This window comes from Diuraphis noxia, unplaced genomic scaffold, assembly GCF_037042655.1.
Source record: "Diuraphis noxia isolate RWA-SAM2 unplaced genomic scaffold, SU_Dnox_SAM2 contig0004, whole genome shotgun sequence".
In the NCBI taxonomy this organism is placed as follows: Eukaryota; Metazoa; Arthropoda; class Insecta; order Hemiptera; family Aphididae; genus Diuraphis; species Diuraphis noxia.
Window position 1 is genome coordinate 72,676,850 of NW_028301714.1, and position 21,262 is coordinate 72,698,111.

General features: G+C 27.1%; 1 protein-coding gene across 3 annotated transcripts; it reads right to left on the reverse strand.

Moving 5' to 3' along the window:
* Window positions 1-1,300: 1,300 nt before the first annotated feature.
* On the reverse strand, window positions 1,301-10,855 carry vib (phosphatidylinositol transfer protein vib). 3 transcript variants are annotated; one of them, XM_089225145.1, is made up of 10 exons: window positions 10,702-10,855; window positions 9,012-9,042; window positions 8,719-8,882; window positions 5,050-5,149; window positions 4,260-4,337; window positions 3,914-3,991; window positions 3,082-3,246; window positions 2,851-2,972; window positions 2,642-2,732; window positions 1,301-2,582 (listed from the first exon to the last, which is right to left on the reverse strand). In XM_089225145.1, exons 1-10 carry the CDS (start codon window positions 10,716-10,718, stop codon window positions 2,535-2,537), a joined length of 894 nt encoding a protein of 297 aa, XP_089081271.1. In that variant the 5' UTR covers window positions 10,719-10,855; the 3' UTR covers window positions 1,301-2,534. The 3 variants fall into 3 exon arrangements, with proteins under 3 accessions (XP_089081271.1, XP_015365759.1, XP_015365758.1); XM_015510273.2 differs by lacking the exon at window positions 4,260-4,337; XM_015510272.2 differs by lacking the exon at window positions 3,914-3,991.
* Window positions 10,856-21,262: the final 10,407 nt, after the last annotated feature.

The window sequence follows — 21,262 nt, forward strand, 5'->3', positions numbered from 1 at the left end:
TTTGTAAGGAATCTTGTATTAAATTTTCAATCTTAGGTTTAAAAAGAAAATTTTTTATGAATTTCTAGCTTAAAACAATTTGCGAATTTTTGTGATTATTACGTATTATGTCAAAATTTGAATGCTTATAAAAAAAAATTGTGACTATGAATTTCTTTTATTTTTCAACTGCTATTGTAACAGTATATTAAGAGCCTTATATTTATATTTATATTTCTACCCAAAAAATAAATTTTTATCGATATTAATTTTAAAAAAACTAATAATGATCGAAAATTGCATATACCTATGAATAGTAACATAAGTCAAAAATTTTTGAAAATTTCATGGCGGATAGAATATACTTATAAAAACATTCGGTGAAAATTTCATGTATCAATGGTCATTTGTTTTAAAGTTACATCAAAAACGAAAATTGATTTTGTCGAAAAATGAGTGTGCGTAAAATTTCCCGTTTTTCCCTTAATTTTTAGTTTGTTTTTTTGATTATTCAGAAAAGTATTAAGAATTTTTCACTTTTAAACCCTCCAAAGTACCAACGAGATTCACTTTCTGATCGAATATGGTACTGAAGTAAAAAAATCGAAGGCTAGTTTTTGAATTACAACCATATAAAAAAATCGATTTGGTCAAAAACTGATTTTGCGTAAAAAATACAGTTTTTCTGTCATTTTTTTTTTGTTTTTCTCGACTGTTGGAAAATGTTTACTTTTGACCTGTATAATGCACCAAGGATCTTCAGTTTTACATCGGAAACCACCCCCAAAGTTTGAAATCGAAGCATTATTTCGACTAGTTATGCTGTACAGACACACAAAAAAAAAACACACATCATTGTAAAATCAATACATTCATCACTTCGTTCAGAATCTAATATATAATAATATAAATAAATTATATTTTTTAAATTTTTTTTATCATTATCATTTTTTAAGTTTTTTACTTTTTGAATAACAACATAGTTTTAATTTCATATTCCAAAGCAGAATATTTTTCTAAGTATTTTGATTCATAAAAATCGAATTTAGGGCTAGTAGTTTATGAGTTATGGTATATGATACAGGGTGTTAAATTTCATGTCACAGCAGATTTCAGCATGATATATTTAAATTAGGGAAAAATTACCTATGTGAAAACCTTTTTGAATCATATAATCTATGCTTATAAATATTTTTTTTATTAATTAGGATGGGTAGTTTCGAGGGGTAACTTTAAAAATTCAAATGGAAACCTGTTTTTAAAATATGGTTCGTATAGAATTTTTTGAAATGTAGGTAGTATGAATAAAATGTGTAATAACTCATAAGCAACTCACATTTTATTAATGGCTATTTACATTTATAATTCATGAGATACGGTTGATTTGCAAGAAAAACAAATTAATATATTATATGCAAACTTCACATCTATCAAAATTGTGAATACAAAAACATATAATATATAAATGCAACTTAAATGGTAATATTACAACATAGAGAAAATATTATGAATAATTATACAATATACAACTGAAATTTACTTGTAATACATTTTGGTAATACTTGGTGAAATAAATAATGTGTTAAAAAAATGTATTACGAGTATCTCAGGTAAAAAATTTAACGACTATTATTTTACACTAGTTTACTTAATTTAATTTTCAATTGGGGAAAAAACTATTATTCTACTATTGCCAACAAATAGTAAAATATGTACAAATCCAGTTTGCATATCAACAAAATCAGTATATAATCTACATCACTGCAATTATTACTTCAATGACATGGAGATTCATTAGTTAACATTCAACAATTATTATTTAATACAATTTCAAATAATTAATGCATTTATGTAATGCTATTATTGTCAACTTATCTAAACATTTTAGTGAATTAACTATTAATATTGAAAAATTTTAAAATCCAAGTGGGTTTTACAATATTGTTTGTACACAGACGCGTGTATTGCTTAAATATATTTTTAAACATGGTAACCATAAAATTAAAACCTAATTTAAGTTTAAATCACCGAATTTTGCAAAATTTTTTTGTTTGTTAAGATAATCAATAATTATTTTGATAACTAAAAAATCGATTTTGACTATGATTACTTGTATACAATCACCACAAATACTCACAAACATTGTGAATCCATATACCAATTATTAAGTAAAAACACAAGAGGAAGAACGGATAACAAAATAAATAGAAAGTGGAATGACTTGGCTTTCTATAAATCAATAAATTATCAAAAAGTAATGATCAATTTTAAAAATAAACGTAAGTACTTAAAACTGCAGTAATTTTAAACGAATAAAATTCCCTAAGAAATATTATGACAGTTTTTGAATATATTCATAGTAAGAATGTTATTTTAGAATAAAATGTATAATATAATTTGTAAAATTTTAGTTAAAATTAGACTAAGCGATAAAAATTACTAGATCTGGTATTATTTTGTTTTTATTCAATTTGGTTGGTGTTAGAATAAATATGGCTTCATTTTCAAGACGATTTTAGGCATTTGGGTTGGTTTAATTATTTCTCAAAAATGTTTTAATCGGCATCTGCCTTCATTCCTCTGACAGTTCCTTCGTTCCGTTGCTGCAATTAAAATCATAAATTAATAATGTTGTCAACTATTTACTTGTAAGCAAACATACCCTGTCTAATACTTCTCGAGTTTTTTCTTCAATTTCACGAATATCTTGCAAAGTTAGCCCATGCCAACGATCCATCCAACAAAATACTTGTCTGTAAAATTATATAAAGTTTATTCTAACTGTTAATTAAAATTACATTATGTAGATACATAAATAGTAAACATTTTAATATTTAAAAATCATTTATTTATTTATAATAGACAACATACCTATGGAAGTTAGTAAACAGACGGCGTTCTGACTTTTGAATTAAGTTTTCTACTCGGTTCTGTAGCCCAAACCATTTGAAGTCTGCAGATACCAACTTATAACAAGTCATAACTGGGCTTGCCTAAAACAGTAGACAGCAGTAGTTGAGTGGAGGTTCATTGTATTCAAGTTTGGTTATAATTATAAAAAAAATGTTCATAACATGTTATAATAATGATTAATAATCATACTGTTTCAATCCAATTTCCTTGGAGAGGACCTCGTCCACATTTTTGACTTTTGAATTTCTTAGGATCTTCATCTTCTTTGTAATCCGAAGATGAAATAGGATCATTACCAATATCAATTATTTGTACCTCTCTCTGTTTAAGTTTTTCAGGAGATAATTCATGAACCTGTATTATTAATAAGTAAGTGTTAGAAATAATAATTAAAATGACAAACGAGAAATGCAACAAATTATCTAATAAGCTGAGTATATCCATAGCATAAATTAATACTAATATAATGTTAAGATTGAGAATTTCACATCATGCAATTTAGTAATTATTAATATTAAATAGTCTCAAAAAATAAATCATCACCAACAAATTTAGGAGTAATAGTGTTAATGCATTAGTTTTATCTAATAGACCTTTATGATTAGATAACATTAAATAACTTTAGAAATTGGAAATTTTTATTTTAAGTAAAGTGTTCATAAGCTTTACTAGTGATAAGGTAAAACATTTCATGGTTTATTAAATGTAAAATGTGCTGTAGTGAGAATAAATAGTAAAAAGGGAATTAGCATTTAAAAATTGAGACTTTGGCCAAATTTTGTTAAATAAGGCATCATAATACAATTTAAAACATAAAATTACATATAATTTAGATCTATAAATTATAAGCATTCGCTAGAAGATAAAAATAATTGATGAATGACAACACAAGATCCAATTTCAAATTAAAATAATAAAAAAGTGCTTAAGCATTTTACAACAGTGTAGATTTTTGAGGTCATAAATTTAACAGTACTCTTTGTATTACATGTCAATACATTTTAAGGACCACATCACTTACGTTTTCTTGTGTACCTCTATCAGCAATATGATACGACTCAATGACTATACTGAAATTTTCTTTCATATAATTTGGATTCTGTACATACAAGCAAAACCACCAAACAAAAAGCAATTGTAATACATTTTATTTAAAAATATATATTAAGGCACATGTCATGTATATTAATTAGATTATCAAACACAGGAAAATTATGTAATGAATTATTATGATCAATATTAATGTTTCCAAGCATGAAGAAATTACATCAGAATCCAGTAGTTGACATATAAAACAAAAATCCATCTGCATATATTATAGCGGGCATAATAGCTATAATCTCAGCAACCTAATTTTTTTCACTTACATTATTTTGGGTTCCTCGATCAGCATAGTGAAATGATTCTATAGTTATCATAAATTTTTCTTTCATATAATTTGGGTTCTATAACAATAATATTACTTTTAAATTACATAGTGTATATAATACAGATGTTGAATCAAAAATATCCCATGTATACAAAGAGAAAATTAACAATAAACTTTTAATTATAAGCTATTGTGTATACAAAATAAAAATAATAATTTTTAAAATTCTAAAAATAAAATGCAATAATTCTAAATAACCACTTTCAATGTGTAATAAGTAGATAATAACAACTAATTGAGACACAATTTACATTATTTTACACTTCACTATAATCAATATTAATGTAGTAATTCGTAGAATAGAAATTGAAATATCTATAAATATTAAATCATAATAGATATATAGACTTATACTTGATAGATCAAATTAATTGATATAAAATATTATTTTTTAATTGTTAAACTCTTGAATACACATGTCATGTTATATTACAAAGAAGTAGCATTACATATTATTTCTTATTAATATCTTTGAAAGAGTGTATAAAAAAAATTATTAATAGTACGTATTGAGTATATGCTGCCGCCCAAATAATCACAGTATTTCATTATTCTTTTTAACTAACTTTGTTTTTAGGAAACAAATTCATCAGTATAAATAAATAAAAATTATAAATGGAAGTAATTTTTCTTAGATTTTAACTACCAATATAATAATGTGTATAATTTCATAAATTTACTGATAAAAATTAAGATATTATTTATCAACAGTTATAACAGTTACTTACTGTAATCACAGTTCGGCAGTATGGGTAAGCATTCCATGCTTCTTCGTGAACTTCTAATGCTCCTTTAGGTGCCAAAAGTTTTATCATTCCAGGTACTTTGCTAAAACATAATACAATATTGAATCAAACTGGAAATACCTTAATATTACGTTAACTAATTTTAAATTTAGAAACTAAATGCCAAGATTATGTAACATATAATTGGTAACCCATAAATAGTCAAGTTTTAAAACCATATATAATAAATTATTCTACTTGAAAAATATTGAGCAAAATGTGTATGTAAAGGTTTTGTTTATAATTATAAGAACCTAAGTATAGATTAATTATTGTATATTATCTAAACTTAATTAGTAGCTGTTTAAGTACAAAAAAATGTATTGTTATTTTTAGTTAAATTCAAAAAATTAACTTATACAAAAATCTTTTGGGTAATTTTTTATACCTAAAAAACCTAGTAATTTAAAATTTTCATAGATTTATGCGTTTATATATTTTACCATTGTACTATAATTTTGCTTAAGATTTAAAAATTCATAATTATGATTTATGAATAATTTAATGTATTTTAGTTAACATGTTGACTGCCATGTGGCCGCCGGTGGTCACAAGAATATTTATCATGGGTACACCAAAGACATTTTTCAGTGTCATTATAAATTTGTATATTGTATATTATAAACTATTGAATTTGAAAAAAAAATTAAAAATACAAAAAATTGCAATTATTCCTGCTACGCCACTGCACATTTTCTAGATCATTATTGTAGCACCACGGAAAAATTAATAATATAAATCCAAATTAATTTACGGCAGCCCAAGATCGTATGGCCTCTTACAAATGATGAGGTGTGGCAGCCAGCGGTCTAAAAATTATCAATACCTAATTATTTTTATACAGACGACGGTGGCCGCAGGCAGTCAATATGTTAATTCAAAAAATTGATAATCTCATGGATAAATTTTAGGTTTCTGAACTTAAAATTTATAAATATATCCAACACAAATGTATTTGAATGGATAGTTTTATTATATATATGTTATAACATTTATCAAATGTTTAATTATATTTTAATATTTAATAGTTAGGTGAAGTGATTAATATTTTATAATTATTTAATTAATAAATATATATATATATATATATTTATTTGTTAGATATTTTAACTCAAAAGTCAAAATGTTATTTAGGAATCAGGAAGAAAAAGTTTCTTCTGTAATAGTCATCCATAAAATAGTTGTGAAAAATGACCTTCTTCAAAACCTGTTGGATATGTTTTTAATAGATAGTAAGTAGTGACTGCCCCAAAATTGCTCAACCAAGTTAAATTAATATAATTTCATGACAAGATAATAATGCACCAAATTAAAAATCAATACATCTACCAATAATTAAATATTTAATTGTTATTAATAATTAACACCAAGAACACCAATAAGTTACAGTGAACCACGGAGTGAACCATAAATGTTTTAACTTTTTAAGTACAAAAATTCGTTTAAAGAACATTAAAAACTGTAATTGTGTTCATAAATAATTTTAGTATTATGTAATACTTTAACCATAATTTTACACAGACTATATAGGCAATTGATAAATAACAGAGGTGGCCAAACTTTTTTTGGTACAGATCTCCTAAGAGTATATTACATTTTCTACTCACATAAACAAAATTTATTTTATAACTAACTATATATTTATGTAAAAAAATTGTAAATAAGGGATATGGATTTTAAAATTGTCAGTTGATTTAGCATAATTATGATATCCAATTTATACTAATTTGCTGAACTGAACAAGCTGTAAATGGTCTGAATTCAAAAAAGGTTGTGTAAATGTATCAATATTATCTTGTGATAACAGACTAATTATATTTATTTAAATCTACAAGGTATTACTTATGAGGAGAAATGATAGATAATACAGCAGCTCAAAATCACGAAAATAAAGGTATGAGAAATATAAATAATATGTTTTAAATTGTTAGCAAAAATCATACTTTTTCAGATTCAATTCTCTAAATTTATAACATTATGTATTTTAAAAGTTGAACCCAAAAAAGTAAAATTTATGTAATGAATTTAATGTCAACCTATAATAATATTAATTTAAATTAAAAATTAGCAAAAAAAAGCAAAAATTAAATTACATAAAAGGGGTTTCAAAAATAAATTGTAAGCTCTTTATAGAAAATAAGAAAGTTGATAATATAAGTCAGGGCTCAATACATTTTTAAGTTCCACTTTAGAAAGGTCAGCAAATGAGGTTTTAACAGCATTAAGAATCGTTTTTTGAGCATTAAGGTCATTGTTACTTCCATACTTAATATAAAAATATGAGAGTTCAAAATACAGTCAATGAATTATGTCTGACTTTTTAGAAATTAAATTATACAATTGTTAAAAAAGTTATGCCTATTAAAAAACTGGTAGTGTTATTACTGGTTTAGCTTAATAACAATTACATTTCAGATTAAGTAAATCAATTTTTTATTATTAAATATTTAGTCTAAATATAGGTAATTAATAGGGAACGGATTTAAATGCTCTAAAAAACAAGAAAAATGCCTTAAAAAAATACGATTTAATGCCTTAAAAAATGATTAACATCAAAAAATGCACTAAAAAATGTCCTAAAAAACTTTAAAAATGGGTTTATATTCAATAAAAACAAAATTTTGTATTTAAAACTTATAAAAAATATTTAAATACAATACAACCTTAATTAATCAGCTTTAGATAAATAGTTTATTGTATCTTATCTCTTATCTTTACCTTAATGTGGGTAATAATCTGTTGTTAATTGTACGTATATATTTTGTGTCTACTCGTGTCAACAATAATTTTGTAATTTCGTAACATAATACATATTTAGGTATTTTAATTTTTTTTAGAATGAATGTGGAAAAAAATGACTTAAAAACCACAAAATGCTCTAAACACAAAATTAATAATGATTTAACTAATTTATTATTATACCACATTCATTTTAACTTGTTATTTATTTAAATATATTTTAACTTTTAATTTATCTATTAATTCAAACAATATTAACATGAAGTTGAAAAATTGTATACACCAAGGCTGGAATAACGTGAAATATTTTAATACATTTTTACTCAATACTAGTTTAATGGCCTTCAAAACATGTCATCCAATGTCACACAACATCCAATGCTAAACAAAAGCTTGATATGTTAAACTAATAAACCAGCTGTACAATACTTGTTTTTCTGTTTAATTTTTGAAAACATTCAAAAACTAGCTTGGGCATATATTTATTAACAGACAAGGTAATCTGTAAAATCCTGAACCAATTACACAGGTTTTTCGTAAGTATTACACAAATTATATTATATAAGAATACAGGGCGGACCATCTATTTTTATCAACATTTGTACTTAGCTATATTTTATGTGTATGCTGATATCAGGAAGATATCACCATTCATCAGTTTGCTTTGCATGCCAATTATAGTAGTTAATATAACATACATATGTCTCACGAAAGAAAGATGCCATTTTGCACATGTTAACTGACACACGGGCTGTTGGAAATGTTAGGTGTTGGTATTACGGGCGGTGCAGTGTGGGGATGCGCAAGAATGACTGGTTTCTGCCAAGACACGGTCCCTTTCTTTCGTGAGATAGACTATAATGTAATAGTTACCTGGCCAAGTGATAAATTTTATAAGTATACTGTCCTTCTGAATATTTTCCACCCAAAAGAGGGTAATTGGTAAATGGTTCATTTTTCAACACTTCGATACCTTCCCCACCACCAGTTTCATTTTTACTGGCTTCAGCTACAGAGTACAGCTGGGCAATTTGATACTAAAGACAAAAACATAACAACTGTATAAAGGAAAAATAGAATGTATACCTGTAATATAAGTGTGTTATGATAATTGAGAATTTGCTTTAATAAAAATAATTTTTGTAAAAAAAAATATGAGTACAAACCTCTTCGACTGTTAAGGGTAGCACTACACGGCTGCAACAAAAATAAAATTTGTATACATTAGTAATAGGTATAAAGCCGGGATCCCAGAACTTGAGTATGTGACGAATATTTGGTATTTGTGGATACTCGCCGAATAGTGGGAACGTAGAACTTTTGAACGCCACCTTCTCGCGGATTTTAGATAAGACTTGCCAATTATTCGAGTATTTGTGGATATTCGTCAAATACACGAGTCGTGGAATCCCAGCTTAAGGTATAATAGGTCAATATAATATTTATTGTGTCAAATGTGTCATAAAACAAGTAGACAATAAATAGGCACTTAAAATACAATATTGTATAGATTTAAATGTGTATTTAATATAAAAATGGACTAAAATTTATATGATATGTATTTTATATAGAACACATAAATGTATAAAAGTAGATGCATACATTTTTAAATTACACCTTTCACTATTAGGTACTGAAAAAAAAAAACAGAATAATTTTTTTTTATAATTTTTTAATTAGAAACAGATGTAGGTAGTATTGAAATTGAAAAATAATTTACATTAATTGATTCAAACAAAATAAGAAAAGATAAATTATATGATTCAAATAACAATAAAAAAAAAAACCATGCAATATTAGCAAGTCACGATTTTATGAATAATCAATTTACCATGGATCATACAATGATTAATAATAAATCAACGATTAACTGAAACGATTGAAACATAACATATTTGCTTATGATAATTTTCAGATACATAAAATACAAAATATTGTGCTTGGCCTATTTATCACGTCTAGTTTTGTTTGCGTGGGACCTTAAATTGATTAAATAAAAATGAAAAATAATTCATAGTCGGGCAATTAATGACTAATTTAAATTTATTGAATATGAGTTGACACAATAGTTTAAGAACAATACAATTCAAAAGTATGAGATCCTTAATTTTTTGGCACATAAGATGGCGTATCTTATGTGCCTATGTGGGTAACGTTTAAAAATATTATATTTGTCACAATAAAGAAAATAATTTAACCTAACTAACAGTCTATATTATAATGTATTGATATTCATTTTATAAATTGCTTTGGCCATTTAACAACAAATATTCATAGTATGAGAACCTGGAAGTTAATATTTTAACTTTTAGAACCTATCTTGGTACCTAAATGATAATTTAACGAATGGGTGGTGCTTATCGCTTAATTTACAATTAAAAAATCCGATAAATCTGATAACAGTCAATGAAATTTTCTTTATCTATCTACCTATCCACCTAGCACAAACACAGCAAAAGTGGCGTGATTAAGATGAGGCGCGGTGTGGAAGGCGGTGGTGTTTGGGACTAGCTTTCAAACGCCCCGTTCAGAAAGGGTCGTCAGACGAGACAAAAATCACGAAAAACCACCGGGTGAACGAGGTAACCCAATTATAAAAACGATAATTTCACCAGTCCTCGTCACTGTCGGGCATCAATGATGCGGGTTCGTGACCGGTTAACAGTAAATTCAGAAGAAATAGTGCGCGTGTGCGTTTGTGACGCGACAACACGCCAAAATAATTAACGATCGTAAGGGGGGAGTCAAGCGATTTTTGGAAAAACGATCCGAAATCGCTTTCGTGTGCATTGCCATTATGGCCTGTTTATATTATAAAACATAACCGTCGATATGACAATAATGTTCAATACTTACAACTCTTTGATGAGCATCTTTCGTTCGGCGTCACGGTCAGCACGATCAGACGTTTGCGAGCGAATACACCGACTGCGGCTGACACACGGCTGTCGGGCACTCAGGCTTCGGGATGTGTGTACTGTGTGGTCGTGTGGTGTGTCGTGTTGAACTCGTGTGTGTCCGTACTCCGTGAGGCTACCGTGTCGCCGTGCGTGCGTGCGTTGCGTTGTGGTACGGAACGGTGCGGTGCGGTGCGGTGCTGACCGGAGTGCGCGTGCGTCGTCCCTCTGGTCCGTCGCCCGTCGGAGCTTGGAGAAACGTTCTTCGGTGTCGGACGTAGACCGTAGTTGCTCGCCACGGCGTTAGATTTGAGATTTTACTAAACTATAGCTGAAAGCTTAAAAATCATCACAGTAATGATAATATGATATTACTGAAGAAAATTGCCTATTTTCGGGGCCGGTGTATCTACCATGAGCTGCGTTTTGGGTTTTTTTTGCGTCAATTCTAGGCAAAAGGCAAAACACTATTAACGATAGTGAAAATTTCAATAAAGATTTCGATTATCTCTCGTCTGTCGACGGGCCGATGCAGTCTGCTGGAATCGAATTAATATTATCGCCGCCGAGTATGGGCTATTAATTTTTACAGTAAGCAAGGAAAAACATCCGAAAACCGATTGTAAATGTAAATAATTTCACAATATTCACAATACGTTGCCAAACTGCCGCCAATGATAAGTAGATTTCCAGGAGTACGTGGATGTGGAAAATAAAAAAATTTGGTAGGTTGACGCAAGAGGCCTTCGCAAATCGATTGTCAGACCTGTTTCTCTACGGCCGTCCGGTGGCTTGCACGATATCGTTGGGAGTGCCACGACATCTGCCGGTGTGCGGCACATTTAACACGATGTCAATTATAGTTATAATATTAAATAACGTACTGTAGTAGAAATCGTTTATTCGTTTTATACGTCGTTCAAGGGACCAGAAAAATAGGTCATAATAACACATAGACGATAATTCATAACAATAATATTCGAGATTACAAGTAAGTATATTTGGAAACATATAATAACTATATGGAGTAGCGAGGGGTGGTAGCGGTTGTGACCCCAACAATTTTTATGGGGTCGCAAGGCAGGGACGGCTTGGCCCAGGTTAGGTTACCCTAACCCGGTGGCCTGCCCTATTGGGATTTTTCATTGGCCTGACGGCTGTATCACATTATTTTTTAAAATAATTAGGTAGTTTTTAATTTCTTTACACTAAAATTACATATTTAATATTAGTAAACTTGTATACTATACAGTATAAAAATCCCGATTAGAACACCCGTTGCCAGTAAATTGTAATATAATAAGTTATTAGTGCTTATTACTATATAATAAGTAATAACTAGAGTTGCTCATGGGTATTTTGGAATGCATAAAAGCATTGTTATTATTGTGTATGTTTCGTCGGAGTTCGGAGAGATTAGGTACTTCGCAGCTAGCGCACACAAATGCGGGTCCGGGATTGCTATCTAAATAGTAAATAGTAATAATATCCACAGCCCATACCACCTACTCTATTTTTGGTCCGATCCAACTATATTGATAACCGATAGAAATTATTACAATAATATTATTCTATGAAACGTATTTACATTTTACACACCAGCTATAATAATAATTGTATTTTATTGTTTATAAAATATAATTTGTTATAAAAAATTCAAGCATATAGTGGCTAATTGAACTTTTTGTTCATTTCTTTAAAGAAAATCTATAGAGTCATAGAGATAGGTGTAACTAGAAACTAGAATGTCATGTTTCGAAATTTAATTAAGATGTATAGTTTCACTAAAATATTGATACTGATTGAAGGTTGAAAGTCTATTTTATTTATGTCCTCTTACATAATAATATAATAAAAACTAAAAGATAAGATAATAAATAAATTGGTAGTGTGGGAGTAGAATATAAGCTCAGCAATCCCTTACCCCCCTCCACCACTATAGTAACGCCTAAAGGTAAACATTAATAAGTGGCCTGGGTAATACATTTTCCCGGCCTGAATTTTTCTCCCAGGCCGTCCCTGCGCAAGAGTATCATTTGGCTACCTCAAAAATATTTACATAATGATAATTTAATAAAAATAATCCGCGTCAGTGTGTATTTACTATTTATTTATCTGTAAATATCTTTATTTAAGCAGTTATCAGGAAAAAAAATACGTTTTTTGTGAAATTTCGTGTTATAAAACTGTAAATATAATAATGATTTTTAGAATTATTTAGAAGGAAGTTATGCGTAAATAGTACCCACTCATTATGTTTATTGGAGAAGGTGAAGCATATAAAAGTGTTCGCTACCCTAAACATTTGCTGCTAATTACGCCAGTGATATCATATAATTTACAAATTACAATATTATATGGTATTATACTGGCGTGACCCTAAGGGGAGGTGACAGGTGAAGGGATATTCGCCTCAACATAACAATTTTTTATGTATAAAAATTACCATACTTTATATTATTGTCAGTGGACAGTGCGAGTAACAGAAAGAAAAATTAATGATAAATTGATAAATATAATAATTATTAATAGTTATAAATTATAATCTTGTTATTACGCGGTTCCGCGTGAAAAAGGGGATGTCAACATTTTGTGGTAAATGAGTTGTTTACACACAAAAATACAACATAAAAAAACTACGTACCTACCTACATTGTGTCAAAATATATAAGTTATTTTGTGTTATTGAATGTGTTATTTTAATGCGCGTTTAGTGTTAACTCAATTTTTATGTACTGCTATGTACCTATATATTGAACTTTGTTTTTGCATTCCTGAATAATTTGATTTCAATGACTCAACCCCTTTATTTACGCGCAACCACCCATTATTATCTACTTATGTAAAAAAAATTTACTTATACACTACCTTATATGAATAGTTTTTTATTTGTTAAAAGTTTGTATATTAGATTCTAAACGGAGCGAATGGTTTTTATATTAATTTTTTGTCTGTGAGTACGTACATAGTTAAATAATGATTTGTATATCAACTTCAAAGGGTGGTTCCTGGTAGAAATCGGTATTTATTTGGTACTTTAAAGATGTCCCATAAAAAAAAATGGAATCTTTACGCAAAACTAAATTTTAACAAATTTGTTGTATTCTTTTTAGTAAAAATGTGTAAAATTTTGTAAAATGGTTATAAATTATAATAATATGACCACAATCCATATGTAATATTTATAATCATATTTTGACTGGTTTTAAGCTATTTTAATATATTTTTAAAATTATTGTTAATAAAAAAGCTTGAAAACTTAATATAGAGTTCCTTATAAGTTTTTTGTACCTAATAGAAGTTCAAAAATATCAAAGATACATTAGCTTGATTTATCTTAAAGCATATCAAGTTAAAATTTTGAAAAAAAATCATAAAGATCACAAAAATGTTCAAACTATTTTGTGGCTCAAAATGTATAGAACGAGTCTAAACGTTCAAAAAAATTGCTTATAGTTAAATAGGTAGATATAATGATAATTTTTCAAGACACACTAAGGTGGGGGAATTTAACTGGTCGCAATATTCACAACTAAACGTTCACACGACCGGTGTGACCGCTGAAATTAACTTTCGGCGATTTTTACTCCCCCCAATAAAAATTGCCGGGAGATGGATATGCTATTGCCTATTTGTCTAATTTTGCAAAAATAAGCGTCATCCTAACATAATCTAATCCTTGAATGTGCGAAGTCCTGTACAAATGCTTCCCTTTGACACCCCTCCCTCCCCTCCGACAGACATGAATCACCGTATGGTAACTTAGGTTAGATTAGTGCAGCATTCAGGCTATACCTAAAATTCAGTGCAAAAATATCGATAAAATTATTATTAATTAATAATATAGCAATAGATAGCAATAGGTTTGAAAATAGCATATTATATAGAAATACCTGTAGCAGAAACAAATTAATACAAAAAGTTATAACCTTATAACAGTTATAACATTGAATTAATATTATATTATAATGTCATTACAAATCACTGAATTCAAAAAATGATTATATGACCTCCGATTATATTATATTTAAGAATCTACGAATCTAAATCTGTTAAACACTGATAAAAAAAATAATGGATAAACGTTTGTACCCTTCCAAAGTACAATCCGCAGTATAACTGGAATTCAATTTCCAATCGATGTAGTCATATAGACAGGCCATATATAGCTCTGTATAATAAGTATGTCAAAGTGGCGCCTAACAATTTTCAAATCACTGCAGGCATAAAAATATTTGTAGATTTTCTTCATCCTCCTTAAAAAGGCATTTACCAAAATAGGTTACAATATTTTTATGAAAAAAATATATATCTACATAACTATAAATTACGTCATCTAAAACAGTTTAACCACAAGTGGTGCAATTACGCTTTATACAATAAGGTGGGAGAATTAACTGGATACAAAGTTAATCTAATTTTAACGTTAAAATTTGACTAATTATTTAACTTTATGTTACATAAGTAACTTAGCGGTAGGTAGTTAAATTATCTATCATAATTATAATTTAGCTTTTTCCAATTGAATTGAAAAATAGTATGCAAGTACAATAGGTACTACCAATCATGTGTTATACAATAATATACATAGGTTCATCGTACATTTTTAGACATTACTTATTAATGAATTATTTTATTGCACAATATTTAATAATTTAAAATATTAATAAACTGCTGAAAACTTGTATTTCATAATTGAATTGCAGGGATGAACTTGGACAACATTTCCTCCCGAGAGAAATTTATTCATCAAAAATACATTTTAAGAATTTCAATTTTTATGGTAATTTTAATATATGATAATTATCTTAAGTATCTATCTACAGAGTATTAGGTATTATAGGTACTTCATTTAGTTGATTACTATTATGCATGTTTGTGCAATTAAAATTAATTATAATTTATAACTTATATCTAGTTGTAAAATTGAAAAAATTGTAATAGGTGTCTAATTTGGTATAGGTACCTAATACATAGTGTTATTGTGTCAGGCACATTTTTTGCTTAGGTTGTTAAGTTTGGTACTGTTAACGACGTGCAACGGGTGAATTATACATTACAATTTGAATTGTAAATTTACCATTACAATTGTAATGGTAAATGTGAATTTTGCAGTCATAATTAGTTTCGAAAATCGAAGTTATATAGTCATTTCATACTATTAGGTATAAATACCTAAGTAGGTACCTATTTAGATATCTTCGCTTTTATTTTAAACAAATATTATCTTGGTCCTTGGAGCAATAGAAACGATAGCTAATCGATAATATGTATATAGTACAGAGTTAATAAACTACACTACAACTAATTGTCTTTTATCTGTATTTTTTATTTCGATTTATTGACATTATATTATAAATATACTTTAAACCCGTAATTATTTATAAAGGTGTTGAGAGTTTAATCATGTTAAGTTTAAACATGATTATCTAAATTATTTCTTTTAAGTTATTACGAATTATCAACATTTTAAACAGCCAACTTTATATTCAATGTATGTAACTAGCTGTTATAATAGGACACCACACCCGCATATTATGTATAGTTGTCTCCCTCTTACGAACGTATAACAAATGTTACTTTCACAATAATCAATTTTACTCTGTTGTTTTTAAAATTAAAGTGAATATACCTATCATAAAATATACATGTGAGATTATTATCAAGGGCAGAGGTTTTCAATGTTTTCAACCATTTTAGATCCAAAACTTTTGTGATTTAAAAAAAAAACAATCAAAACGACTCCCATACAAATAATATTAATAATAAAAAAAAAAATTAACAAATTTTTATTTTCTACCGCGGACGCGATTTCTTTGATAACATCGGTGATGCCTCTAAGAGTCGAGACGCACTGGTTAAAAACCCATGATCTAGGGCGACTCGGAGACTCTTTATTGTTTTAACTTTAAAGCAAGTTATGATCATTTTAAAATTTACAAAAAAATATCAGTTTTAAAATTCTTATAACTTGGTTAGTAATTAAAATACCAAATTGGGTTATTGCGAACGTACAATTTGGTATGTTATACCACTTAAATAATATGTACCCATACGTTTGTGAGTCGGAGACAACAAATATGGGTGTGGCGTCTTCATAAAAATAATATATAATATAGGTACTATATTATAATAATGACTTATAAAGTTATAACATAATATTATATACTATGTACATTATGGAAATATGTAATTGTTATTATTATATAATTACTCATGATTCATTAAATAAACTTGATTACAACTTTTAAATAATAATCGGAATTTATTTATATTTTTATTTATTATATGTATATTGTCTATTGTTAATGCACACCAGGCTAAAATATTTAAATATTAATATTAATTATCGATCACGCTTAAAGAAGTTATTCTATTTCCTATTAATCAACGAACGGAATCCAATATTATGTGTTTACAAACCAACATTAATATGTTTTTGTGTAGGTATACCTATGTAATGTGGTAGTGTAAATAATTTTTTGCACTCGTAATATGTTAGTACAAAATATTTATATACATACCTATAGGTATATTGGTGTAACTTGGAAAATGTGGGGAGGAAAAATTATCTTATGCCAGTCTAATCACAGATTAGATTTATTGAATATATAATATGTATACAGGGTGTCCCACAGAGATCTGACATTCTGACAAATGAAATAACTTTTGTTATAATCAATATTAAAAAAATTTTTTTTTAAATATAATTCATAAACACTACATTTTTTATTTTTTAATACTGAAAATAAAAAACTTAAAAATTGATAAAATTTTTTTCGAAAAATTCAATATAACCAATTTGTAAATCTGATTTTTAGAAAAATTTATATGGTAAAAACACTTATTTAAGTCAAATGGCTGATTTTTTACAATTTTTTTAAATATCAATATTTTCGTTAAGTAAATTACGATCTAGTTTATGTTAGAAACCTTGTAATTTCAAATAATAATAAAGTTTTTTAAAAATATTTTATAAGAACATTTTTAAATAAGTGCATGTTAAAATCTATTTTTTTTTTTTTATTGTATTTATTTTAATAATATGTGATGTATAAACTATAAATTACTATCATTTACCTAACGAAAATATTGATATTTAAAAATTTTTTAAAAATCAGCTATTTGACTTAAATAAGTGTTTTTACAATATAAATGTTTCTAAAAATCAGATTTACAAATTGGCTATATTGAATATTTCGAAAAAAAATTTTATCAATTTTTAAGTTTTTTATTTTCAGTATTAAAAATAAAAAGGCGGGTAAGACGTGGATGTCACTCTGCTGTACAGTAGGTTACAACTGGGTTACTGTAATGGATGGAATTAAATTTGAATCCTATGATATTATATCATTGTATACGAAAAACGATTCTGAGCGAAGACGGTTTATCTGTCTAGGATATATTATAAATTATTAAAAAATTTCAAATCTTAGATTTAAAAAGAAAATTTTTTATGAATTTCTAGTTTGAAATAATTTGCGAATTTTCGTGATTTTTGCATATGTTGTCAAAATTCAAACTTTGAATGCTTGTAAAAAAAAATTGTGACTACGCATTTCTTTTATTTTTCAATTGCTATTGTAAAAATATCATAGGAGCCATGTATTAAATTTTCAAATCTTAGATATAAAAAGGAAAATTTTTTATGAATTTCTAGCATAAAATAATTTATGAATTTTCGTGATTTATACGTATGTTGTCAAAATTCAAACTTTGAATCCTTGTAAAAAAAAAAAATTGTGACTATGAATTAATTTTATTTTTCAACTGTTATTGTTAAAATGTGTTAGAAGCCTTGTATTATATTTTCAAGCTTTTCTAACGAACAAATAAATTGTTATCGATACCTATTTATAGAAGAAAAAACTAAAAAAGTTGAAAAATTAAAATGTCAGTAAACAGCTCAAAACAAATCTAAATATTTTTAAAATTTTATCAAATATAGAAAATGCCTATATAAACATTCAGTGAATGTTTAAAGTATCTGCGGTCATTAGTTTCAGACTTTTAGAGTTACACCAAAAAAAGAAAATCACTAAATGTGAAATCCAGTGAAAATCCAATGTTGTAAATTTTTTCGTATTTAGTCAAAATTTTAACTTTAAATGCTTATAAAAAAAAATCGTGCAAAACGTATTTTTAATATTTTTTAACTGCTATTGTTACAAGTTGTTAGAAGCTTTGTATTAAATTTTCAAGCTTTTCTACCGAAGAAATAATTTTTCATCGATATTTATAGAAAAAAAACTAAAAAAGTTGAAAAATTAAAATGTCAGTAAACAGCTCAAAACATCTATCTATCAAAACAATCTAAATATTTTGAAAATTTTATCAAATATAGAAAATGCCTACATAAACATTCAGTCAAAATTTCAAGTATCTGCGGTCATTTGTTTTAGAATTACACCAAAATAAGGAAATCGCTAAAAGTGAAAATCCAATGTTGTAAAAATTTAAATTTCAAATGCTCATATAAATTTAATTTGAATTTCCGGTGGACTTTTTATTTGTGATAAAGATTGAAAAACTTGTAAGGAATCTTGTATTAATTTTGAAATCTTAGATTTAGAAAGAAAATTTTTATGAATTTCTAGCTTGAAATAATTTGTGAATTTTCGTGATTTTACGTATTTTGTCAAAATTCAAACTTTGAATGCTTATAAAAAAAAATTGTGACTATGAATTTCTTTTATTTTTTAACTGCTATTGTTACAATATGTTAAGAGCCTTGTATTAAATTTTCAAGCTTTTCTGCCTAACAAATACATTTTTATCAATATTAATTTTGAAAATTGCATGGTAGATAGAATATACTTATATAAACATTCGGTGAAAATTTCATGTATCTATGGTCATTTGTTTTAAAATTACATCAAAAACCAAAATCGATTTTGTCGAAAAATTAGTGTGCGTAAAATTTCCCATTTTTCCCTTAATTTTTAGTTTGTTTATCCCAATTATTTAAAAAAACATTAAGAATTTTTTACTTTTGACCCCCCAAAGTACCAACTAGATTCACTTTCTGATCGAACGAAGTACTGAAGTAAAAAATTGAAGCACTTTTACTGCCCCAAAACGTGATGACAGACACAAAAAAAAAACACACACATCATGGTAAAATCAATACATTCATCGCTCTGCTCAGAATCTAAAAATGTAGCACAAGTGTCTATGAATTATATTTAAAAGAAATTTTTAAAAAATATTGATTAGAACAAAAGTTATTTCACTTGTCAGAATGTCAGATCTCTGTAGTGGGACACCCTGTATATATTATAATAATGTGTGTACCTACTTAATATCTGAGCTAAATATTATATTAAAAATGTATAGTAAGTAGGTTATAGCCTATATAGGTTAGACTTAATGATATAACTAATTAATGAAACAGGCTTAATTAATCTAAATAATCCCCGATTAAAACATTCTGTTAACTGCTTAATGTTTATACTTAGAGTGATTCACTAAGCATGCTCAACCAAAATTGCAGTGACTTATTTCCAACATTTTTGCAGGAGGGGAGGAGAGTTTAACAAGTTTTAGTTATTTTTCAGGGGTTTTAAATTGTTTGAATAGTTGAACCAACAGCTAACAAGCAGTAGGTATAGGCTATATTTATTAGTTGTAATTGTAAATCGATACTAATATACAGAAAATGTTTTTATTAAATTCAATAATTGTATTTTAATTAAGAAACAGCAAAATCATGAATTAAACAATTAAACAATGTTTATAAAAAACTAGAATATTAAAAAAAAAATTGATGCAAGCATTCAAAAATATTGATTAGGTATAGGAGTAAATCAATATCTTTTTCAGGATGGTTAATGGATGTTTATAATAATACAATAAAAGTAATAAAATGACAGTGACTACATTACATGAAAAATACATTTTCAATTTTGATATTAATTATAATTTTTAAAAATCGCGTGGACAGCGATCAGCCCGTCCCGAGGTTTTTCGGGGTATTTTTAAAATTAATATAGGTGTCTTTTGACCATCATAATATAGTTAAATAAACAAAATATTCACTAAAATTAAAAAATTTGTTTGAAAATATATTTTTCCAAACCGTATAAAAACCCAAACTCATTTTAATTCATGTCCTTCATTACATTTTCAATAACTTCTCAGGTTTATGTATTACCAAATATACTAAAAAGTTCAAAATATCTCTAGGTAATTATAAACATTAACGATTTTTGTCCAAAAATATCGTCTGCACCGTCACCTACTGTAGTAAATCGAACCTTGGAATTTATTGTTTATAAGCGGTTATACCTTAAACAACACTTAGGTTTACGTGTTTTTAATGTTTACATAGCTTGACTAACTTTCTGCTGTAGACTTTTAGTCACTTGTGACTACTGTCCATCCTGTGTACTAGTTGGCGTATATCGTGAATATTATTATAATGAGTTCTATAGTTTCATTTGCACAGAATTTCAATAGGTATAATACAATATTCTTACAATGGTTCATGCTAGTTAATCAAAAAAAATTATGCGCTCTAC